This window comes from Mastacembelus armatus, chromosome 5, assembly GCF_900324485.2.
Source record: "Mastacembelus armatus chromosome 5, fMasArm1.2, whole genome shotgun sequence".
NCBI classification, from domain to species: domain Eukaryota; kingdom Metazoa; phylum Chordata; class Actinopteri; order Synbranchiformes; family Mastacembelidae; genus Mastacembelus; species Mastacembelus armatus.
In genome coordinates this window covers 16,089,986-16,116,095 of record NC_046637.1, presented here as the reverse complement: position 1 = coordinate 16,116,095, position 26,110 = coordinate 16,089,986, and the positions used below count along the sequence as shown (strand labels likewise).

The window sequence follows — 26,110 nt, the reverse complement described above, 5'->3', positions numbered from 1 at the left end:
ATGGATCAGTATGCAATGTCACAGAACCAAGGAAGAAACTTCCCTCCTCTTCCTCAATGCCATGCACAGCCTTGCTTGCAAAACAGACACGTTGGTAGTGGCCTTTTTTCCCACAGGTACGGCATTTAGCATCCTTAGCAGGGCACTCCTGTCTAGGGTGAGGCATGCCACCACATTTGTGACACTGCGGTTCTTCAATGTTTTTGTTCCGACTGCTTTGAGGCTTTGCTCCGTCGTATTTCGATCTGCTGAACTTTTGCTTTGCTTTCTGATGTCTGCCTTTAAACAGTCTACATCTATCAGTTTTACAGCACTAGCATCACTCCTCAATGTAGTTTGCTGTTTTTTAATCTCCTCTGACTGTCTTGCCATATTAATAGCTTTATCCAGGTCTAGGTCTTTTTCCATTTGCATGCGTTCTGATAGCCGCGTGTCGACCAAGCCTACTACAATCCTGTCTCTAATTAGCTCGTCATGTAGTGCTCCATAGTTACAATGTTCTGCTAATGCATACAGCGCTGTGACAAATGCATCAACTGTCTCATTTGCTCCTTGCTTGCGCATACTAAATCTTGCACGCTCGTACACAATGTTCTTTTTCACTACGAAGAATGACTGAAAGCCGTCTCTTACTTTAGCGTACTGACGCTGATCAGCTTCACTGAGTTTCAGGCCGCGCAGAACGTCATCTGCTTCATCTCCCATACAATAAATCAAAGTGTTTACTTGATTTTCCTCAGAGCTGACTGCGAGATTACTTGCTTGCCGAAATCTCTCGAATCGACGTATCCATTTTGTCCACTCAGTTGGTTTGGAAAAATCAAAGGGCTCCGGTGGTTGGATGCTAAAAGTAGCGCTGGGAGTGCTAGCCGGTCTGCTAACTCCTTCCTCATTCTGTTCATCCCCACTGCCGCTCATTTTTCCGCTTATTCACCTCTCGTCCCGTTTCAGGTAGACCTCGTCGTTCGACCCACGTTACTGTTGCAGAACTTCTGACACCATGTCGTATTTTATGAAGAATACTTCTGTACTCGTGAGTTCTCTGAACACAAAACGCTTTTATTATTCTCCAGCCCCCATTCAACACACCCCGTGTCACACCCTAATGTACCCCTCACTTCTCATTGGTTCCTCCTTACACTTAGTCATATATATGTTCCATTATACACGACACCACAAGCATGGGAGTAGATTATGCCTTTGAAACGAGGCGGAACGACTTTGAACTGCAGTCTGTAGCCCTTTTCTATCGTTCTTAGCACCCGTTTCGCATTTGCAGGGATAGCGGACTGACCGGCCACCCTGTCAGCATCAGTGTGACGGCGCCCTCCGGTTGAGGTGCGCTGTGCACACCGCCTATGCACCTTGGCATCTCCGGCACATGGCGCGGAGACACACGGGCTGTCTGTGCCACAGCCGCAGGGATAGTGACCGCCGCGGGCTGTGTTATAGCAGAAAGGATAGATTTGTCGTTCAACATATCTTTTTTTGCATGTTTTTTAACAGCGCCCTCGGCATTCTGCCTGGAAGCGCATGTGGGGGCCATTTTATTATAGAGTGCATGACATGAAAAGTGTTTGTGCAACACTGAGAACATTGTCTGAGTGTCCCTCTGGGGGGGCTGACTGGGTTCGCCCGGTGGAGAAGCTGTCATGTCTGCCACTTCTTCCTCCTCACCATCGCGGTGGAGGTGGGAGGCGGTGGATGTTGAGCCTGGCAGCTGCACGTTTGCACGTCCTGCATGTCAAGATCCAGAGGAGATGATGCCCGCGGGATATCTCCCATTATGGCGGCGGCCAACTCGGTCCCGGGGCGTGTGCGGGACCCTCCACCTCGGACATGACCCACTCGCCTCTCGGCGGGGCCCTCCACCTCGGACATGACCCACTCGCCTCTCGGCGGGGCTATCTCCGATAGCATAGGATCGCCGCCACCCAGGCTAGCCGATGGCGGAGCAGCTTGCGTGGGACGGCAGCGCAATGGATACATCCGTCGGTGGAGGATAAAGCGGCCTGAGCATGGGGTAAGCCCAGACATGCCGCACACACCAGGTGAGTGTCCCAGCTAGATATCTTATTGCCGCAGGGGCAGAGCTTCGGGCCGTGGCCATGACTTAGCAGAGGGGACGCTAGCAGCTCCGTGAGTTAGCTGAGCAGCTTGTGCAGCTGTCGGGGCCAGAGAAAATGCTTTTCTCTCGGCTAGTGTGGGGAAAGTAGAGCCTTAGGTATTACTTACCTTGTGTGGGGTGTTGTTGCTACCAGCAGATACTGCTAACGCCACCGGTGGTGGTCGAAGTATTTCTACTTCAACTATTCTTGAAGTATCGCTACTTCAAGTGGTGGAAGTATTGCTACTGTCACCGGTTAGCTGTCGAATAGTATCGCTACTGCTCGTCAGCTACAGAACAACCATACCGTAGAGCACAAAGCGCCCGGTGACCGAGTTTTAACTCGAATCTGTGGACAGTTTAGCTTTAGCACCGATAGCACAGTTGTCTGCAGGCTTCTGTGAGAAGCGAGAAGAGGTTTTTGAATGCCGACTGACGCAATGTCAGCCTATTATATAGGGGGAGGGTCCCCACCCCTCCTGACATAGTTGTCACTAGTGCCAGCCCCCAGGCTGGCGTAGTGGTATTGAAGCTTCTGATGAGGTCATGCTGGAGGCGTTCCCATAGTGAGACACGAAACGAATGCTATGAAAGGGAACTGAGATATTGTATTTTTCTAGTTTAATTGTTACCGTATTTTCCGGACTATAAGTCACACTTTTTTTACTCCATTTAGCTGGCCAATGAGGGCAAGGTTCTGCGCAGGTCACTTTAAAACAGCTGGCCAATGAGGACATGGTCCTGCCAGGACTGAAAACTGAAAAAACAAGAACTGAAAAAAATCAAACTGAAAAAAATGAGACTTGAAACGGAAAACATATTTACTTTGTTTCAGTGTCCTCAGTTCTGTTCGATTCTTATTGTCTCATATCTCATTCCATATATGGTTAACTTTCTCCCGCGAGTGCCAGCTGTGCCGTCTGTAGGATTACTTCACAGACCACACGAACGTAGCAAATCTGAGAGCTACGCGAACAAACTCTAGATAAAGAACACATAACTTGTGCCTTTTGTACACTAACTTTAACACTTGCTCCAGCAGACCTCTGCCAAACCAGTGCAGTATTACGCTAACCTAGTTAGCTAAAAACTAACTTCAAGCCAGCTCAATTCTGTGTGTAAAAAACACAACAGGACAGAGACAGACATACCTGTGGTTTTTTTGGGATGTCCCGAGCCAATCGCAGAGATTGAGATTGGCTATTTTTTACTCCAAAAAACCTAATCGGGACATCCCTAGTGGTTTGGGAGGTACACCTGACATCATGGAAGCTATTTGCAGGTATACATGACAGAGCCATTGAACTGGAAAGAGGTATGAACCCAGATATCTTCGCCTTTTCTGTTACCATTCTATAAAATATTGGCGCCAGCACTGTCCATAGTTCCTTATGAAATTCCCTGGCACTGGAGTTTTTTTGTTTGGCATTTGTTGACGAACTCCTTGGAGTTTAGCCACTATGAATCCAGAGCCATGATCTGTTCATCATTTAGTTTTGGTAAAACAGATAGAAGCAGTAGAGGCAGCCTCTAACATTTCATTTTTTGCTTCAATTCTATTTCTATTCTATTTCTCTCTTTGCATTTCACCTGTGATGAGTAGGAGATTATTTTGCCTCTCATAACTGTCTTTGCTGTATCCCAGAGAACGCATGCCAAGGTTTCTGGCAGGTCATTAGCTTCCAGAAATATTGCCCACCGCCTTTGGAGATAATTCCTAAAATCTTGGTCTCTTAAATCTCCAAGATCTATTTAGTGGTGTGTCTCTTTTTCTGGCTACTGATAGGGTAGCCAGAAAAAACACAACAGGACAGAGACAGACATACCTGTGGTGATAGGGTGAATCAGAGTGTCTGCGATATCCACCACTAATAAATTACTAACTAAGAATTAATCTAGATGGGAATATAAGTGATGAACTGGTGAGAAGGTGTATTATCAAACATTCAGGCGATGAGAATGTCAAGCATAGCAGAGACCAAAATCACTCATATAAAGTTTTAGAATGTCTACAGACTGCCACATATGGTGATTTCCTGCTATACTGAGCCTGTCAACCTGTGGGTTACATACCATGTTGAAGTCACTTCCTATTATAAGTGTTGTTTGAGAGTGAGCAGAGAGTGAGGTAAAAAAGTCATGAAAGAAGGAGGGGTCATTAACATTTGGTCCATATATGCTGGCAATGCTCAAGTCTTTGTTTTGTATTGATATGTTAACAATTACAAATCTGCCCTCCGAATATGCGGAGGTGCTATGATGGGTGTAGTTTAATGTTTATCGTAATGGCGACTACTCTTTGTTTGGAGTTATAACAGGCTGGATACAGGTGAGGAAAACTGGTGAAATGAGTGTTTTGCTGTCTTTGCTAAATGACTCTCCTGTAGCAATACTTGTCTGCTTGTAGGTTTCAAATTTTTAATCAATCCCATGTACATTTCACGTAACAAACTATAGTGTGCTCATGTCTAGCTGGTTAAATGTAGACTACAAATGACTGGTTTGGTTTGTGTATGTGTGCATTTGTGTGTCCATATGTGTGTGTGTGTACATGCGTGTGTATGTGTGCACATATGTGCCTTCTCTGTGTGTATGCTGGGTTCCTGACTCTGCCTAGTGGTTTGTGTGCACGGGTGTGTCTCTTGATATGAGTCTATGTGGGTGTGCAGATTGTTGCTGAATACAGTAATCATTCTTTTCTTAGCCCCTCCTCTCAGAGCCCTCCAAGCCAAAACAGTGACAGAAATCTAAAACTGAAAAAAAACTGTTGAAAAAAAAACTGAAAATCAGAAGATTTGGCATTGAAAAAACAACTTACATCAACAAAAACAAGACAACTTTTTTCATAATTCATAATTATTCATATAATTCATATTTTTTTCAGTACAAATACTTTGCCAATGTTTTATTTTCACTTTTGCTTTAGTTTTCAGTGCCAAGTGTTAGTTTTCAGTGCAAAAGTTTAACTGTAAATTTTCTGGCTACATAAAGGTTGAAGTCACTGAGGTCCCATACATTTGAAAGTGAAATGTTCGCATGGACTGTAAGACTTACAGTGACAGCAAAGATCTGGTAAGTGTGCTGCTGTTAAGTGTTTTCTAAGAACACAGTTGTTTAAATTGGAGGGCTTGTGACGTTTCTTACACTAATGTGGATTATATTCTTTGTAATCTTTCTCAGTTGAATTAAAAATGTATTTTGGTTCAAAGATCCATTGGCAGATTAAAAAAATGTAGAAAGAACACCTGATATACAGTGGCAAGAAAAAGTATGTGAACATTTTGGTATTTCATGGTTTTCTGCATTACTTTGTCATAAAATGTGATCTGATCTTCATCTAAGTCAAGAGTATTGACACCCCCTCCTCTCTTGGCGGAAATAACCTCAACCAGGCTCTTCCTGTAGCTATGGACCAGACCTATACATCAGGAGGAATTTTAGCCCATTCTTCACGGAAGCACTGCTTCAGCTTTGTTATATTCTTTAGACATCTCATGTGTACGGCTCTCTTCAAGTCATTTCATAGCATCGCCATTGGGTTGAGGTCTGGGTTCTGACTTGGGGAGTCCAAAAGGCAGATTTTGTTTTTCTGAAGCCATTCTGTTGTGGACTTTTTCCGGTGCATCACCTAACCTCTACAGAGTTTCAGCTAATATACAGATATTCTCACATTATCTGAAGAATTTTTTGATACACTTGGGAATTCATCTTCCCCTCAATGACTGCAAGCTGGCTAGGCCCTGATGCAGCAAAGCAGGTCCAAATCATGATGTTACTTTATGGTTGGGATGATGTTTTTATGATGTGCCTTTTTACACTAGATGTAGTGCTGCATGTTCTTTCCACATAGTTAAATCTTAGTTTCATCAGTCTGCATTTTGCCAATTCCACTGTGGAGAGTCAACATGCTCTTTCGCAAACTTCAGGCGTGCAGCAATGTGCTTTTTAGTAATCAGCAGCTTCCTTTGAGGTGTCCTGCCATGGACACCCTGCTTGCTCAATGTTTTACATACTGTTGACTCATGAACACAGATGTTAGCCACCTCCAATGATGCCTTCAAATCTTTGGCTAGGTTCACATACTTTTTCTCAGTTTTCCCTAATACTCGTATTGTGCCTGCAGGAAAATAGAGCCCTAAATTCTCATTTTGTCTTGTTTTATGTATTTCAATTGTAGTTAAAACAAATGTCATTAGATGGGATTTTATGTAATCCCATGCTCTCTGGGGTTCTGTGTAGCAAGACTAGAGTTAAATGTTTGATTATCAGCTTACAAAAAAATCAAAGCATTATCACATGAACCTTGAGCTTAGATTTTTGTACCTTTATTCATGGTGGATTGTCTGTCCAGTACCGGGTCCTGCACATCACTGATATTGTTCTGTTCTCCAAACTTGGTCTGCAATATGAAGTACTGATATTATTAAATCTGAGGGTGACTAAACATTATATTACTTTTTCAAAGCTGCTTATTAGACAGAATGCATTATGCATTATTGTACATAGCAAGGGCAGCATTGTGTTAAAAATGCCTGGTATACCTGAAATGGCAGAAGTGACACATTACTAGCAAGACAGTAATAACCTGATCACACCAGCATGTATGACAGTGAAACATCTGACCATAATAACCTAATTTCAGTGACTGCAGTGATTCACTCACTGAGCTGTTACTTTGACAACTTTTGACAAATTGCAAACCATCTTGACAGCACTGAGCCCATAACTTCTAGAGTATAAACTGCTCCAGAAAAGAAATTCAACAGGGTTTGTACTGAGTAAAGTGTTTGATAAAAATATGTCCCATTGATTTTATTATGTTCATTCATGGTGCACACTGAAATTGAAAGTGGTCACTACAATACTTCCAGAATGATCTAAATCAAGAAAATGTGCAAATGACTTCACTGACTTCCTGGTGTGGCCATGTATTAATTAACATGCCAAAATCATTGCAGAGACACTGCAAAACTAGCCATAAAGAGTTTGACAGATGATTTGCAGCTGTAGAGAATCTCACACCAGGTACTCAGATAAAGTGCAAAGGGCTGCCCACCCTGTCAAGAGATACCCTTCATTCTAAAACACCTGAAGTGCATGCTGAACTATACTGTGTTCAGTTAAAAACATTCTATTATAGCATGCAGCTGACACAGACTTTAGTGGTAGTGGAATTAAAAAAGCAAAGGGAGAGTAGCCACACATGCCTTGGGATTGAAAAATGCAGGTTTGAGAAGAAGATGAACGTGGAATTTAGAGGTATGGATGGCCTGTGATGGCTTAAAATGTTAAGCATGATGTTTTTAAAAGATGACATTGGACAACCATTATGACTTGGTAAATGGTGAGCTGGACAGGGGCAGTGACACTCAAATACCTTTCTGAAGTGAGAATCTTCACCATCAAGGTAACCATCATCCATGCCCAAGCTGTGTAGCCAGGTGGTGCTGTCATTGGGCAAGGGGGGGGTGGAGGGAGGGAAGGTAGTGGAGGACTCCAAAGGGTAATAAGACTTAGGGAGGGGAGGCCTTGGGGGAACACGTTCCTAGAAGGGTAGGAGGGAGGAAGGAAGAAATGAAGGAAAGTATAGGAAAAAGAGAAAGTGCTGCGCATTAGGAGTGATAATAAGCCAGGCAAAGTGCAGAGCAGAGAGGTCTCATGGGGATGATTCTGTGGATCGAGGCCTTGATCCCATGTTAAGGAGTTAGATGTGAAAGTCCTGAGGTGGCCAACGAAATACCTAACCTGACAGCTTTTGTACATTTCTATATCCACAGTCCATGATATTTTAGTCAAATAGATCATCAGCTTTATAAGCTATTGTTTAATGGGAAGCTCTCATCATGCAATTTATGAAGGTCAACAGGTGACCATCATTGTCCCTACCAAGGGTTTATATCAAACCCTACGACCAGTGAGAGAACATGCCTATAGCACAAATGAACCTTTAACTTGCTGTACTTTTGGTCACATGTCCTGGCTTCACTCTCAAGATTCTTGACATGAATTGGACCAGAGCAAATATGGGCCAAAGTGTTGTAGGTGCATAGGGTTTTCTGCAAATTGTTCTATGGGGCCATGTAGAGCAGTCAAAGAATGAGCACTGACAGCTCAAACATTAGATTATGATATTACAAATGACAATGAAATATTGTTTTTTCATAGATTCGAGCAATGCCAGCATAAAGTGTTTACGAGTTAGGGGTAAATATTGAACCTGTATTTTTGTTGTATTTACAAATCAGAACAAAAGAATGGGAATAAATCGGAGTCTTAGGATGTCAAAGTTAACTATTAAGTAGTTGATATCATTTTCTTTAAAGATGGGTCTGCCTGAACATTTTACCTGTAGGATTACTGAGTGAACCCGACCAGGTTATTGCATTAATCACTGGATCAAAGTCAAGTTCCCCTTGATTATTGGGGTAAGTAAGAGGCCTTGCATCTGTACTGGCAAGACACAAAGACCGAAAAGGTAGCTGGTAATGGTGTTGGTTTTCAGGGCTTCCACAAGGGACTGTGCATGTTTCAGGCTCTGGGCTGTAACGTAATGATAAAACATCAGTCTGACAGTCCTGGAAAAGCAGGATCTGGGGTTCAGGCATAGAAAGGCGCCTATTGGAGGACAGATTTTTGAGGCCATTATGATATCTTTCTGAGAAGTAAGTTGGATGAGAGTCTGGAAAGACATCTTTTCTTAGGCCAATCATGACTTCTTGGATGCAACCATTTGATGATAAACAACTAACATTCTGAAGGTCAGATTGGGTGTGGATTGTGTCTGATTGCTGACTGGTATATTTGGTGTCCTGGCATTGTACTTGGAGAAAACTGACCTGTTCCTCTGCTTTGGCTGTATTTAACACTCTGTCAGAGTTAGAATTAATTCTGCAGTTCATGCTTTGGTCTGTTTCCTCTATCACAGGGTCTAATCCACCCATCAACTCTCTAAAGTTTTGGAAAACTACATTGGGTTTAGGAAAGGCATTTTCATGGGTCTCAGAACCATAAAAATTTATAAGTTCTGTATGTAGGCTGGGATCAGGCTCCCTGTAACTTTTGGGTCTAAATTTTGTCTTAAAGTCAGTTTTGAAATGAGACACGACACATGATTTAGGTCGATGTTTAGGGCTTGATCTCCTACGCACTACAGGGTTGGTTCTAGAGTCTGAGCATGGGCCCTTGCCAGGTTTTGGATAAGGGGTGGTCCCCAGCTGGTTGTGTCCGGTGCTTACCTCCGGGCCCAGCTGTTTAGTGGGGGAGGCCTGGGAGCCGGGCACTGGGGAGAAAGGGCTGAGTGGGCTGGTGAGGCTTACTGAGCTCAGGGGACTGGCTGGACTATTGGTGCTAAAGGAGCCAGATGCACCGCTGGCCACTGTGTAAGAGAAAGAGAAGGTGGTGAGGCTGGCAGGGGTAGAATTGTTATATACAAATTACACAAATTATTTTCAATAAATAAAAGTAATTGTTTTCTAACTCTGGTGTGTTACCTCTGTGCTTGGCTGTGTCAGTACCTCTGGATGAGTTGTTCTTGTGCAGTCCCTCTAATACATCTTGGACTCTCCAGAACTCTTTTTGGATATGTCTACGAACAAGTTCACTCTGCAAAAAGCCAGAGCAGACAGTATATTAATGGAAAGAGGTTTCTATAAAAGAAGCTGCCCCTGAAAGTTCCATGAGTTCCAGTTCCTATATTGAGACACAGAGACACTGTTTCCGAAAGGAGATCTTGCTGTTAAACTGCATGGGCTGTGAGAAACACAAACTGGATTACATTCATTTCAGATATGATAGAAGCAAAACCTTCATTAACAGATTACCCACACGAATAAAACTGAAATTACACAGCATCCTGAAATATTTGTCAGTGAAAACCTTTGGGTTTTTATTTGTATTGACTATTAAGTCATAAAATATTAGTAATGATGGACCGTTGATAGGTCCAACATAGTCAAAAAGTACTACTTGCTTCGGTGCTAAATCTTTAAGGTTGCACACAGTACATAATAATTCTTACATAAATTCTTACATTCTGTAAAGAGGAAACAAAATTGCTCTGGAAATACATGAATGAATACCTGAATACATTCTTATATATGTATATATTCTCAAAAAATAATAAATGGCTGTTATCAGGCAAAAGGATCATTCAAACTCTCACTGTTATATGATAAATGTCTCATAGCTTGCTCTTGCTGTTAAACAAGCTTTCCATTTTTTACTGGTGGGCTTTAAAGACAAGCACTGATGATCACGGTGTTACTTTTTACCTGCCCTCCAGCATTAAGCTGCTCCCATAGATCTCCATGGATGGCATTGGCCTCATCCTCTAATGCTTCAAACTCCATACGAGTAGTGGTCAAAGCCTGTGAGAGGTTCAAATAAATGCAGAAACATTCAGGGAATGATTCTAACGTCTGTTCTTATTACACGTCTGTGTGAATATAGATGAAAACAGGTTTTTATATGAAAGTTAGGTTTTTCATTGCAATATGGTTATTTTATTTGGGCTGTAATTCTTGTTGGTTGTCATGTCATTTTTATCACCCAACTTAGTGCTGAAATATGGAACTAAATGTATATTCTACTGTCCACTGCTCTATGTGCATGATCAACATAAGGTAATACAGCTAAAAAATCTCTAAACAAGATTTGGATCAAAATAAAGTATACTACAATACAATGACAAATCTCTTCTTGACATAAGTAGGGTTACATCAGTATCTAAAAAATACACCAATAAATACGTCAAAACTTATTGAACAGCTTTCAGCAGGGCAATATTCCTAAATATATGGCTAAAACAACCATAAAGCTCTTCAGGGAGAAGAGGTGGAAAATTCTGGAGTGGCTCAGTCAGTCAGGTTTTACAATTCTCAATAACAAGCAAGAGCTCAAAGTTGCAGCAGCGAAGGCCTGTGAGAACATTATCAGGGAAGACACAAAGCATTTGCTGGTGTTTTTTTGTCTAATATTTCAGGCAGTCACTGACTGATTTTTCTACAAAATATAAATATGATGATTTTATTTGTTATGTGTATCTGTCTTTTACGTTTAAACTGCAGAACTGTGGGTACCGACCTACCCAAATTAATGCTGAGACATGGCACGTGAAGTATCCATTATTTTATTTCAAATGGGATGTGCGCAACACAGAAACCTAAGAGCAAATGTGTAACTGTCCCAATATTTATAGTGCTGCATGTAAATGAGGAGAATAATGGGTAAAGTAAACCACCCGTAAAAACACAAACGTTATATTCTTCTAAAATATAAAGACAAGTCTTATTTGCAAAGAGCAGCAGCTAGGTATGTTCTTCAGATCACATATGGGATCGTGAATATGTGATGCACTGTCTTACACTGGAGGCCTGGGAGAGCTCCCCCCTGATGTTGATGAGCTGGTTCTGCAGCATTTCCTTTTTGTATTGCAGCTTTTCTATGGCCAGAGACTGGTTTTGGTAGAGCTCCATCTCCTGATGCATTCCCACAAGAGCTTCCTCTAGGCTGTCCTGGAAATAGTATTGCAGAGCTGTTATATTAGACTGTATTAAACTTTCTATTTTCTTGGTCAATAAGCATATATCATATATACCTCCACTGTAGTAGTAGTAAGAATTTTAAAAAGTATAAGTAACATTTTTGGTTAGAACAGAATTTAAATTATAAATTAATATATAAATGATTTCTTTAACACACAGTATATTATTTAAAGGAAAATGCTGTACCTTGTCCATTCTCAGTCTGTGGACAACAGCCTCATGGTCTTTTAAAATTCGGTTCTGCTCACATAGTCGACCCAATAGCTTCTGTGTCAAACAAGACAGTAGGGGTTTACGACAAGTATTTTGTAGAAACCAGAGAGAAAATATAAAACACAGCAAAAGAGCACAAAAATGTGTCTGCATCAATTAAGTGCTAAACCCATAGAATCATGAATATGAACACTGGAACATTACATCTATATACAATAAGCGAACATGTCATTTTTAATCACTCCTGTCATGGTCTGTGTGGTTTCAACACTGGTATAATGGCCCTGGCAATAATTCTTGGCTCATTCCAATTAATCCCAGAAGTGCTGGATGGGGTTGAGGTGTTTCTCAATGCAATTTCTTCCCCATTGAACTGAGGAAAACTTTCCTTTCATGCACAAGCTTTGCACCACACTTAAAAATATGCAGACACAATTCACATAATTTTGTCCATAAAATGTATTTAAGGCTGGGGACACACAAATAAGATTAAGAACTTACTTTACTCATCCCAGACTGGGAAATTCCTCTCCGCATTTAACCCAGCCAAGGTCATAGTTGAAGTAAGCAATAATCAAATTAAGATGGAGCTTTCGTATTTAGGTTGCATTATGAAACATATGTAAACGTGAACATTCTGTGAGTTTTCACTGCACGACAGGAAACATACACACATGGCACATGCGAAAATTTTCTTTCCATTCAGCGTCATCAAATTCCATTAGAATTGCCACAGCAACAATAGTGACTTATTGGTGCTGATTTTTCAATGGAAGTCAATGGGTGCCAGGGCTTGTTAGACCCTATAGCTACTTCCTATTTGGCTACAAACACAGAAGTGGGCTTGCTATGTCCGTGTGATTCCAGGTCAAGGATTCTCTGGTGCAGAGCGGTAAAGAAAACAGATTTTCTCTACTGCCCTGCTCTGGTGGAATGCCCACAATAGGAATAGGAAAACGTCACCAACTGGGTGTTGTGTACTTCACAGACATGGTATCAAAACAAAACCCATGCCAAAAGGCCTCACGGCATGAGTTTTGTTTTGATACCCTATACTCCAGTGTATTGATAAAGAAGTCACACTTGTTGAATTGTCCCAACAACACAGGTGTCTTTTGAATATATTGTGCAAGACATAACGTTATCACAATACGGCCGACAATGAAAAAGCATGCGTTATGAAGTCACGTTTGATCACGTGAGTTTCTGTGAAATCTCGTGTCTGTGGAATCGCCAGCATGAAATCGTTACTACAAATGGCAGATGTGTGGTCTCTCGATCTTGTTAAATTATCTAATGTGTGCGTTCAGAGGATTAAATTATTAAAAATCAGTTGAAATTGTCCTTATGTATGTGGTCTCCCATGTTTTTAAAATCTTTGAAGATTTTACAATCGTATAGTATGTCCCCAGCCTAAGTAAAATATAAATAAATCCTGTGGGTGTGAGACTTTGTGAGTTTATAATGTATATGCAGTGTTAACTCTCTTACACTGGTTTCAATCTCATTGAGTTTCAGGGTGGGATGTAATTCTCTGCTGTAGGCATCATGGAAAGGAGGCACCTGGAAAAACAAAGATTGAACAAATGATCAGCATCAATCAAACATACACACTAACTCCAATATGAGGAAAGCAAAAGTTTAGTTTTATTGTCTGTTCTTTATTCTGAGGAAGGACAAGCTTCATTTTTTCAAAAAAGTCATCTACATCAGTATTTTTTTTTTTTATTTGACTCTAAAAAGATGGATATTATTGTTATTGACTGTAGAGTCTTTGCCACTTTAGCAGCAGATGGCAAGCAAATACATTTCTACAAAAATGCAACATGTAACACCTGTCAGCAGTCAGATGGGGATAAATCCATGGGTCATTCTTTAGCCTGTTACAGACAACATGTTAGTATACTGATACATGGAAATATCCCAGAAGCTCTCTGCTTCATGTCTCAGAATGAAGAACTAAGTTGAAATATCTCACGATATATCCTGGTAGTGTGATTATAAATAAGTGAAATTTGTTTCCACCATACCTTGACCATAATTTTTATATTCATACATTTTACAATGTGCCCTTATAAAATCTACCATTAAATGAGAACATGATGAAGGACTTGACATATTATGACTGAAAACAGTGATGCTGAAACCAGTCACTACAAATGCTCCATGTAAAGTAGAAAAGTAAAGATGAATGGGGAAATTATGGCTATAACAAATTAGCTTAAGGACTCCTGACACTGAGATGTTCCAAATTGACTGGAAATACTGTGTAAAATCTATGTTGTAAGTTTATAGCTGATGACAAGACTGGAAAAGAAAGGCTTGGGGATTTATTTAGTGGTGGGTGATCTAGAGAAATGAAGGCATTTGAAGGCATCTTTCAGACAATGTGCTAATTGCTAGCAGAAAAAACTAAAATGGCCAGATTTCTTTTGAATTCTTTACACACACTGAATTCTTTATACACATTCTGTCACTTAATATGTGTACCACAGAGTGCAGCACCGTGAATGCCTTTGAGTAGAGACTGTCCAAAATGTGCACCACTATACCTGTGTGTATTCCCAGGGACTCACCGTTATAAAACTAAGACACAAAAATGAGAGAGGGATGCAGGTAGGAGGAGGTGGCTTTTCATCCTCACTTTGTATTAATGATGCCTTGTATGGTATAGTGAATGAATGCAATTAACTCCAACACTATCAAATGTAGTTTTCACTGATCCCAACAATTTATGTGTAAAGAGAACTGTGTTTTAATGATGTAGCTTTTTAAAAATTTTATGATTGTACGTTGTCATAAAAATACCACTGCCTAATTTTCAATGTCTACTGTATTATCTTTTAAATTAATGTAGATATACATTACAGAGAAAAGTACTTTTTTTGTTATTTTTATAGCCCTGAGTGTCATGTGAAGCTAATAATTTGTCCATGTCTGCGACGGTCTATATGTCACATCTGCAAATACACCCACATTCCAACTAAAATATTTGCACAGACCTATATATGTACAAGAATTTCAGAGCCTTAAGTGGCATGAAATTTTCAGTGTCTGCAATGATGAACAGGTTCAAACATGTAGGGCTGATGCATGTTTTCTGTGAATACAGTTCACCCGCTTGGCTGGCCATTGACAAAAATGTTCACTCACTTGCTCCCAGATATATACAGACGATAAATTTATGGTACACAAACCGTCACAGGCTCTTACAGCCAAGTGGAAGTTGGAAATATGATGTGAGCCTAAGAAGGAATGACGGAGAAGAACGAAACTGCAAGAAACTGTGATATAGTACTGACGACATGCAGACAAGACAACGACAGAAGAAAGAGAGGCAGGCTTGGATAGGTGAAAATATGTGGTCTATTAGTGGTCTATTCAGGCCTGTGTCCAGACCTGGAATGAGTACTAAATCGGAATAGAGAGGCTTAAAAACTCTCTTAGATGAGAGCACAACTGGGAAATTAAGTCTTTAATCCATGAAAAGAGCTGCTAGCTGAAGCCTGCCTCCCTGTGGTGCTCTCTCCTCTCTTACTTGCACACAGAACTTTGCTGATGAGGATGAACGCTCCACCATTCGGGTGACCGTGCCAATTAGGTGGCTTCCCTCGAGCACCTGAAGATTCAGCTCAGATTACAGAAACCTGACAGCCAGCTTGTATAACATAATGACTGGAACAATACTGTGCTAGGGCAAGCTAATAATAATTTTACAAAGCTAATTTATAGGCAGTCATCCTTAGGAAGGAAAGAGGAAACACAGGAAATGACCAGTAACAGATAATAAAGGAGATGAGGGACCTTAGGAATTGATCATGTCAGCACTGGGAAACGTGTGAAACATATAATGGAAAATTATATGGGTATGCCCCTACCTGTTGGTCTAGGTAATCCAGGTTGCGCTGGAGCTGAAGGTCTAACATGTCCTCCTGACCCAAGCAGCAAAAACAGCAGTGCACATGGAAATTAAACTGACATATGCTGTACAGACAGTAGGCTTTCAGGTCAAAAAGCAGCAAAGCAAAGCACCACGGCCAACTGGCCAGTGACCCTGGAGGTCTAAAATACCTGGACATATTCATATCTGGGCAGTGTTGGACTAAACTGTTATTTGAAGACCAAGTACACAAGGTAATAAAATCAATTTTTGAATAAGAAGAGAAGTTGTCTCTACTCAAAATAATATCTTCCTTGACCTGCCTATTTTGTTTTACCCTCTTTTATCTTTTTCACTGACAATGTGCTGTGCTGTGTGTAGTAGGTTCTTTCACACAACATCACCAGTATGTTTTAAGTTAATAGCTAGTGTTGAAGTTGTACACTGTGATCTTTATGTTCCTATGTTTTTAAAAACCACCTACTAATGAAGCCCATAAGAGGAGTTGTGGAATTTCCTGATTTAATATTATTCTGTTAACCTGGTCAGTAATTCCAAAAAGCATGCTTGATCACATTAGTCACATGTTGAAAATGCTGGAAAAAAAAGTCTGGGTATGTTTTTTTGTTTGTTTGTTTTTATGAAAAATTAAACATCAACATTATATATATATATATATATATATATATATATATAAATAAAGATAAGTTGGGGACAGAACAGCAAAGAAGATTAAGTGACAGAAAAGTAAGAACAAATGGTTGAGACAGCAAGTGGTGTCTAACAGGGATAGGACAGATGGAAGACAGATGCGCATAAGAAACACCACAGCTGGCTGCAGTTGCAAAGCAAAGCACTGTAATTAATGTATACTGTGCCTATCACCATAGCACTGTGAATGTGACTGTGTGAGTTATTCAGTAGCTGGGTACATTTACAGGACATTAGTGGCACATACCATTTTATTGTGGATAGAAGGGGATACAGGGTAGTTGTGGTGGTATAATCCTTGGCTTAAGGACCTCCTGTCACCAGGGTAGTCATACTGAAGGAAGGAAGGTAATAAGGAAAAAAAGGAAGGGAAGAATGGATGCAAGAATGAATGAAAGTTGTTAAAGTGGAGTATGATGACTATGGTTGGAGCATATGTAAATACAATCTCTCATTCTTTCTTTCATCCTATCTGACTTTTTCAAAATCCTGTTTTACTAAAGGTCATTCACAAGTCTTTATTTTCTGAAAATCTTGTAGGCATTTAAAGTTATGTGAATTTTTAAAGTAAATTTATGATTTTGAACATGAATTATAATATTTGATAACACATTTCATTGAATTACCATTCCTACAATAAAAACATACAGTACATTCATTCTGATGGTCAAGAAAATTATGGGCAAAAGCTTATCCCCATTTAATTTTCATCTTTTCCTTAGTTAACTATCACAGGTTGCCTGTTGCTGCAAAGAAATTATCAAGTTAAGGTTGTGATTATCTTTTAGGTACACACACACACACACACACACGCACGCACGCACACATACTCATTTCACCTTTGGTGAGCTCAGGGATCTCCTTAGGCTGTAGACGGATGGATCAGCATAGATGACATCATCCCTCATCCTCCCAGGGAAACGGTCAAAGCGTGTAGATGGTGATCGAGCTGGCGAGGCAAAGTTGGGTGGGACTGGTGAGTAAGGCCCCCCTGATGATGAGGATGGTGACCGGGGCACAGACCGTGAACGTGGCTGGATGGATAGGCGCCTCATTGATGTTTCCATTCCACTATAATACTGTGGCCCCCAGGAGTCCCTGGGTATTGGATGTCCATACAGCTGATGAGGTCCATCTCTCATAGAGCACCGCTTCTCCTCAACAGTCCAGCGCCGGTCATATCCGCCCACAGCAGAGACTGAGCAGATGCTGTCAGGTCGGATGCCAGGTGGGTACAAAGGGTACTCATCCACGTACTGGGAGCCACCAGGGTAGGCATAGTAATCAGCTGAGACCCCTCGGTTCACAGGATAATAACGAGATGGACTGAAATGACAGAAAAATATGGGCGTTATTTATAAAACATTTGAACTGTAGTCCCAGCTTTATTTAGTATTTATCAAGTTAAGCCTCTTTAATTTGTTAAACAGATGCCTGTTTTGAAATCAAAAAGAAAAATTCTATTTTGTGTTTACCTTATATATAGTGCATTTGCATTTTTATATTAGTTTGCAATACAATCCGCTTTTATTTATTATGGACATAAAAAATCATTTAATTAAATAATCCATCCATCTGTTATCCTGACCAATTAGTGCTTCAATAACAATATTTCACAATGTTACTGCATGCCATGAAAATAATGAAGAATAATGACGGTGCATGTTGTGGGACACCTCCACACACCACACAGGCATTATATTTCTCCTTTTCTCTACTAATCTACCTGTTGATGTCCTCCTGTGAAGCCATGCCTCGCCGCTGGTTGACCCACTGCTGCAGCTGGGCCATAGAGCTCTTCCTCTGGGCCACCCTCTCTGGAGCTGTCCTGGGCACAAAGCCCCTTCTCAGCACCACATTCTCCTGCTGATCCCTGGGGTCATACAATGGGCTGACACCCCCCTCTGGGTGTCCCTGATTAGCATGATGTCCACTTTGATTCTTGGATGAAGGGGGTTTGTTATTGCTGTTGTTGGGTATAGTGTTGGGTGTTGGAGGACCATAGTTGCCCCAGCCATTTGGATGGTGATTTATGTCACGGGTGGTGTTAGGACCAGGTCCTCCTCCTTCATCTTCTCCTTCTCTTCGTGTCTCATCATTCCTTTTTCCCTCCTGATTGGAGCGGGGAGTAGAGAGTGGCGGTGTCTCAAGATTGTTGACCCCGTTCATCTTAGGCTGAGTTTGCAGGTCACTGTTAGTTTCACTGTGTTTTTGTGCGTGTGGCTCCTGTTGTGGGTCAGGTGCTATGGTTACCATAGTGTGGTTGAGATCAGCTGTGGTGTCTGAGGTTGTCCTGTGAAGTTTGAAGGAAAAAGGCATCATGTGTCTATACAGATACATTTTTTTGTTTAAAAAAATATTATGCAAGAGTCTTTAAATTAACTCAAGTAATACTCTCATAAATGTGTTATTTGGAATAAAAACTCTTTAACTTCTTCTAATATAGTTTGAGACCAAGAAATAAAATGATCCATATTTTCTTTCAGTCCCTGGTCCAGTTCATATTCACAGCAACTAATTATGAAAAAAACAAGGGTGTAAACATCAAGTCAGATGGGTAGCTCAATCACTGGACACTTTCCATTTCATCTTCCTTCCTCATCGGCTCAACACATAACCAAGACTATAGCTGTCAAGAGTATGTCCAATTATGGCTCTGTGCATGTGTGTGAACAACCTCTGTGTTGCTTGAACGTTGACCTCTGCAGCCTCACTCATGGCTCTGATCCATTCTTCTTGCTCCTCATGGCTGTCTGTGCTGAAGTAATATGTCCTGGTTCCAGCATGCTCTGCCTGCATGCAAAACACAACAGGCCCCTTCAACCGTCCGTCCTCACTCTCCTCCTCCTCTTCCTCCTCTAACCATACCTGAAGGGGAGACACATTACAGAGAGGCAGCACATAACTAACACAATATTACACATGGTCTGTTATCACAGATAATTGTTTTGGGTTTTTTTTGTTTTGTTTTGTTTTTTTAATAAAATGTGTGGTTTATTTTCCAACATTTTTTCTTCACTTACAGTATGATGACACTGTCCTCAACAAATTTATGAGGAATTTTATAAGACCATATGCTGTCAGGAAACATGAACAGTCAAAGAAAACCCATGCAAACACATGAAACATGCAAAACCCACACAAAAAGGCCCTGGTGGCCTCATGTTTGAACCCAGAACTTTTCCCTGTGAAGTGATAGCACTAACCACAACATACCATGGCATACCTGATTTATGATATAAAACTGACTTGAATTTGGGTTGGTTCCAAACCTGTCTGACTGCTTATGCTTCTTGCCTGACATATTTTTAGCAACAATCTTGGTCAGTACAATGCTGTTCATAAACATAATTGTGCTAAACCATCATGAATTTGTGTTTGATATCATGTACAAACTACACTCACTGTTTCTGTTACACAGTGACACTAAGTTTGAAATTCTCCCAGTTTACTCATGTTTTGAAACTGAATCCTGTTAATAGTAGATTTTTAAATCTTGGGGAGTTCGAAGAGGTGGTATTGGTAGCAACGATAAAATCACAGCATGTACTGTTGAACAAAACAGGTGGCATGCAGAAAATATCTGACAATATCTGAATAACCCAGAACATTATGACTGCTATACATGCATCTAGTTGAACGCATGTATCCAAATGATATGCAGACATGCAGTGCATCAAACATAACCATGCATCCTTATTGCAGGCAGAACAGTTGATAATAATGAGTAGTAATATCAACAATGTACCTACTTTCTACCATAACAGGAAACAACGAGGCCCAGCAGACCTCACAGGACGGATGAAAGTTGGAGGGAGAGAAGACAGTGACGGGGAAAAGGTTAAGGTTTGTGGTGTCAGAGGTCATTGGTAATTGCTGGTTCTCATTAAATCAGGGTCTGAATATATTCTTCAAGGCTGTCTCTTAATAGAAGAGGAAAGATGGTTGAGGTACTCTGGAACCTCCACAATTCTTACATTATAAAGACAATACACACTGTATGAAGACTCTTTTTGAGTCAATTAATTTTCACATTTACTGTACATTGTTAGTTTTTAGGGTTGTGATGTTTCCATAGCTATATTCAGTGTGAAGGAGCACATTGGGTTTAAATATAGATCATTTTGTCTCATCAACACCTCCACAAAAATAGGTGACATTATTAGCAACATCCCACTATAGACACTATAGAAGGAAATTATCTTGTGTGGGTCTGGAACAAAGCTAATGTGACCCAGGAGACTCTCCCCTCACTGGTGATAAAACATGGTAAGTCACAGTCACACAATAAATGTATCAATTCAGCAATTTGAGAAGTACACCACATGAGGGCAGCACAAGCAAAGAAATTGGAAAAAGATACCATTCATTTACATTTTGGAAGAATTAGCTGTGGCTTCTATGACTGTTTTGCCACAAAAGAAGCTTTTAGCACTCTGTGATCGGTAAAAAGTTTAAAATGTCAAATTGAAATCTGTATTACTGACTGCACATGCACTTCAAACTGCTGTAAGACATAACGTAAAACATAAAACCTGATTCTGCAGCTTTGTATATCAGAGAATTGAAGTGGAGGACAAGCAGGACTTCTCCAAGCATGAGAGGATCCAAGTATTCATACCTCAAAATAGTGCTCTGCTGTATGTAATCTATCAAAATAGTGTTAACATCCACCAGGATTTAAATTGCATTTTCACACATTGCAATTCATGCTTTTTTGAAATATGTCCATATTGAAAACGGCATCAATCATAACTACTTAGAAGCCAAAGATTATAGGTTTGGTTAGCCTCATACCCCAGGAATTATCAGCCCTTTTTGACATGACTCTGATCTGGACCCAGTCCTGCTCCTGCCCCTGCTTACCAGCAAAACCTCTCCTCTCCTAATGCAGTACATGAGAGGAGATATGTATAACATGCCTTGAAACAACATAATGATTGTTTAATAAAATCAAAAAATTAGGTATTTTGGTTTGTATGTGTGCATGTGTGTGCTTGTGTATGTGTGTGTGCAATATGGCCATAAGACAGCAAGAGGAAATGATGTCACTGATTAATAAGAGTCACTTCCTTCCACGGTGGAGCACTGTGAGGCTCCACCTTCAGCAGTGAGACAATTTGATGCAGTTGGCTGATGTATATACTAAGAGGCAGCAGTAACCTAGCAACAGAGGTGGGGCTGCGGAAAGAGAAGGCACATGTGTGTGTGCATGTGTGTGTAGCCTAGCCTCCCTCCTTCATTGTCCTTGCTTTGTTTAAACAATCAGCTTTTCAAACATGGAAGGATAGAGAATCACAAAATTATTATTCTGATAATTTGTTATTATTTTCACAAAACACAGGACTGATGAAAAAAGGAGGGTCTGAAAAAATGACATGCAAGGAAGGAAGATAAAAGTCAGAAGAAATGTAAAACAAAGATGATCACAAAAAAGTCAGCTGCTCAATGTATGTATACACAGTACAACAGATGTGTGTGTGTGTGTATGTCAGGTAAGGTTAGACACACTGTACCTGTTCATGAGTCTGTGGGCACAGGAAATATGTGTGTGTGTGTTTTGTACAGTTTACAGTATGTACACTTTTAGTACATGGTGTACTTGACTAGTCAAATATGCCCTATGCTCTTTAGGAAATACATCCCTCTGAGTCCGTCATCCGACTTTTCACACACACACACACACACACACACACCTCTCTCCAGATGACCCTAAACTGAAAGTTAAGTGTCATGACACTGAGCTGAAAACTATAAAATGGTTGGAGTAGGAAAACAAAAAATTGGTAGACATTTAAATTATTTGCAGCTGACTGGCTGACAGGTGTCATTAAAACTGCACACCATGATACCAACAGTTTAATCACTTTTCTCAGCAGTGAAAGCAGATTTCAAAATGAAAAATCAAGCTCACTTATTTTAATTTCATACTCAATAGCCCACTGATTTAATACAAGTCCTTTACAGACAGCAACTCCAATTACCTGTTTCGACAGAAATTCCATCATATCCTGAAAGTAATGATACGATTGTAGCAGTTGTTCAAGGCCGTTCAGTTACCCTACTCTACCTCTGTTTAAAAAGCCCTCTGACTCATATTGATGTCCAGGGAGCACAGGGCTCTGGCCACAATGGTTGATTGGAATAAAAACTTGCAATACAAAGGAATGTGAACAGATTGACTGACTGACAAACTGTTGGATGAAAAATACTCTTAGTTAATCTGCTGTTTCAACTCAGTGATCTATTTCTCAAACAGACCTTCCTTATATTTAGCAGTTGCAGTTACTCAACACAGTTGTGGCAGTAGATGATGTGCACTTGCAGGCACAAATCATCTACTCTGGCAAATATACATGCTAAATTACCGGCAAGCCCCCACCGCAAACATATCAACACTCTCTCATAGAAATTACATCTAGGCCACTACATTGTTTTTATAATAATGCTGTGGAAGAAAACATAATCACTGTTTGAAGTGTATCTTTTATATGACTTTGATACTGCTATGTGGTTAAGTTTAAGCAGCAGAGAGCCTTAAGTTCAGGGGAAGTTAAAGATATATATTAATAAACACGACACAACTCTTACTGTACAGCACTGCTTGATGCCATGTCACTGCTGACTACTTCAGTTTAATCACGAACATGCAAATCTTGTTTTCCCTAACTTTACTAACAAACTATATCCCTAAGTGCTGTAAGACATCATATAATGTATGGTTATGGCTATTTTTCTGCATAAACATAACTATAGAAAAGTAATTACATTTTGTTGCTACGAATAGAAAGTGAATTGTGCAACTGTACTTAAAAAAAAAAAAAAAATCTGTAGGATTGCACCGATTACTAGTATTTCCTCACTGTGGTTAACACTTAACATTATTAGGATTTTGGATCTTATTTTCAGGTGCTGGTGTTTCTTGTGTCTTGGATATATCTCACACTTTCTTAAGGACTCTCCCATTTTCTCTCTCTCATCACACCCCTGTCAGCCAATGTTAAAAACGGATGTCTAACCTCTGTGTGGAATGCAGCCCATAACTACACCCATTGATAAAGTTAAAGTGGTGTGAGAAGTGGACAGATTTTTTCCCAGTGCAGAGTTGCAGGCGGTACCTAATCTAACCTGTGGATTTACAGAACAGTACATAAGAGATAAGAGATACTGCAATACATAAGACACTTTGTACAACAAAATTCTGTCAGTACTACTCAGGTATGAAAACAGACTTGAAAAACTGACACAAATATAAACTATATAATAGGAACATTCAACTAGTGGCAGCAAGCTATGCAGCAGTGGAATAAAGTGCAAAAAGTGCAAATGTGTTCTGTTCGTCTGGGTTATGTGTGTACAAATGGACATCACTGCTCTGGTCTGTTTGTGTGAGTTCTTATTGCCCTATATGTTCATCCAGAGGGCAAGGGAACAGTCTGTAACCTGGGTGGGTGGGATCTGTAGCAATGCAGTACATGCAGGTGACTAACATATACTGTGCCCAACCACCTGGGCTAGATCCTTCGTGCCTTGTTCTGTTCAACAGGCATACCACACAATCACACAAAGGCAGAGGATGGTTTCTATGCTATAGTGAGTGAGTCTGGCCTGCTTAAGCGTCCTGAGAAAGAAGAGTCTTTGCTAAGCTTTCTTTATCAAGTAATTGGTACTGAGCACACAGGTGAAGTCACCTGTGATATGAATGCCTAAGAACTTGATATTGTTCACATGCTCCACTTTCTCCATGTATAAGTAATGGGGCATGAATTGTCCTTCTGAAAGCCAACAATAATCTCTTTAGTCTTGGTGTTGTTCAGAACCAGACTGTTATCTGAACACCACTGGACAAGGTGGTGAATCTCTTCTCTGTTCTGTCTCCTCATTTTCCAATGAGATCTACTACAGTACTGCGATGAACTGGTGACTTGTCCAGAGTGTACCCATGCCTTTTGCCTTAAGAGAGCTGGGATTGGCTCCAGCAGATTCCCATGACCCTAAACAGGAATAAGAAGGTATAGATAATGGATGGATGTATGGACCTACTACAGTACAAGATCGTTGGAGGCATGAATTGGGTGCAGTCATGTAAGAAAAGAGTGAAGAGCCCCAGGCTGAGCACATAGCCTTGTGTGTGGTACCTGCGTTCAAGAGCAGCGTGTATTCTTACCACTTGTGGTCTATTGGTAAGAAAGTCTCTGATACATGAACACTGAGAAGGACAGACCCAGGTTGCAAACTTTAGTTATCTGTTCCTGAGAATTTACTGTGTTAAAAGCAGGACTAAAATCAATGAATAGCATCCTAACATATGTATTAGGATGCTCCAGATGAGACAGAGCTGTGTGAACTGCTCTAGAGACTGCATCCTCTGTGGATCATGTGCTCCTGCGGACAAAATTGTGCAAAAGGACTTCCCTACAAGAGAGGCTTGTTCCTTAGAACAATAAACTATTCTCTCTTTTTCTCTTTATTACTCAATACTTAATACTCAATACTTAAAAAACTGCTTATATACTGTATATTGAAAGATTCACCAGACTTTTGACAAGGGTGCAGTAGCCCCTTTCGATGAACCTAGTAGAACCAGATAGAAAGGACGGCCCTGTGCTCACAGACATGACCCTTCCTCCAGTCTGGAAATCATCATTGGACAGGACTCAAGTTTATTAAAACAGTGATAAAACCAAATTTCACAGCTTCTCAATGTGGTGGACTAACAGCAATACCAAATGGACTTGAGGACATTGTAAACTATTAATTGGTCACATTTACTACAAATATTGGTCTTATATGTATGAATGTTTAATCTAATGTTCTAGTTATGGTGGTGTTAGTATCTTGAATTTGCATAAGTATTATGGGTTTATATTATCTGCATTTGTTTAATATGTACACCTTTTGAATTATTATTATTATTTAATTTTACCTGCTTTTATAAAAAAAACTTTCATTTTTAACAATGTTACAATGTATTAAGATGGCATATAGTCTGCTCTGATCACTGTTGTTATTGTGTTCAATATCATATTATAATTACACACAGTATCATATTAGACAGTATCATATTACAATTAATTGACTCTTGTTAATCAGTGACATAATTTGGTCCTGCTGTCTTATGGCCATATTATAATTATTACATGACATCAAACATCTGATCCTAGAATTGATCAAACCTGGGCCCGTAGTCACAAAGCTTCTTAGAATCCTCTCAGAAAGCTCCTTTCGAAGCCTAAAAAGTCCTAGCTGGGAGTCCTAGACTAAAAGTGATTTCGGAAACTTCTCAAAGCTACTCTCAGTAAGGAAAGTACAAAACCCTTTATCTTAGTGAGGAGGTGTGGTTGACCCCGTTGCTAGGGATGACGCAGCATTCCAAGGACTGTGATTGGTTGATCAAAAACTATCTGTAAATGTCTTAAAAAATGCCCTCTTTGTGAAAATAGAATAAATGATAATAGAATGAACAGTGAAATCATAAAATGTTTGTATTAAGAAATTGTATAATCATGAATACAGGCTAAGTTTCTGTAGCATAAATATCTTAAAGTTAATTAAAACAGCCAAATGTTGAAAATGTGTCTACCAATTTCCACGCAGTAGTTACTATATTTAAGTGCTTACATTTATTTACCATAGTGATTTTATTACTTGCAATCC

General features: G+C 40.2%; 1 protein-coding gene across 13 annotated transcripts in view; it reads right to left on the bottom strand.

The window, feature by feature from the left end:
- plekha6 (pleckstrin homology domain containing, family A member 6) overlaps positions 1 to 26,110 on the bottom strand; it is a 103,129-nt gene that overhangs the window by 16,946 nt on the left and 60,073 nt on the right. For 3 of the 13 annotated variants that reach the window (XM_026306056.1, XM_026306057.1, XM_026306068.1), the window contains 13 exons: positions 19,131 to 19,321; positions 18,180 to 18,746; positions 17,293 to 17,779; positions 16,701 to 16,787; positions 15,741 to 15,794; positions 13,354 to 13,425; positions 11,836 to 11,916; positions 11,470 to 11,619; positions 10,378 to 10,473; positions 9,598 to 9,709; positions 9,343 to 9,482; positions 7,485 to 7,652; positions 6,431 to 6,506 (listed from right to left, as the gene is read on the bottom strand). In XM_026306056.1, coding sequence (XP_026161841.1) covers positions 6,431 to 6,506; positions 7,485 to 7,652; positions 9,343 to 9,482; positions 9,598 to 9,709; positions 10,378 to 10,473; positions 11,470 to 11,619; positions 11,836 to 11,916; positions 13,354 to 13,425; positions 15,741 to 15,794; positions 16,701 to 16,787; positions 17,293 to 17,779; positions 18,180 to 18,746; positions 19,131 to 19,321 — 2,281 coding nt within the window. Of the gene's footprint in view, positions 1 to 6,430; positions 6,507 to 7,484; positions 7,653 to 9,342; positions 9,483 to 9,597; positions 9,710 to 10,377; positions 10,474 to 11,469; positions 11,620 to 11,835; positions 11,917 to 13,353; positions 13,426 to 15,740; positions 15,795 to 16,700; positions 16,788 to 17,292; positions 17,780 to 18,179; positions 18,747 to 19,130; positions 19,322 to 20,205; positions 21,866 to 26,110 lie in introns of those variants that run through there. The other 10 variants (XM_026306069.1, XM_026306060.1, XM_026306058.1 and 7 more) reach the window with 10 other exon arrangements.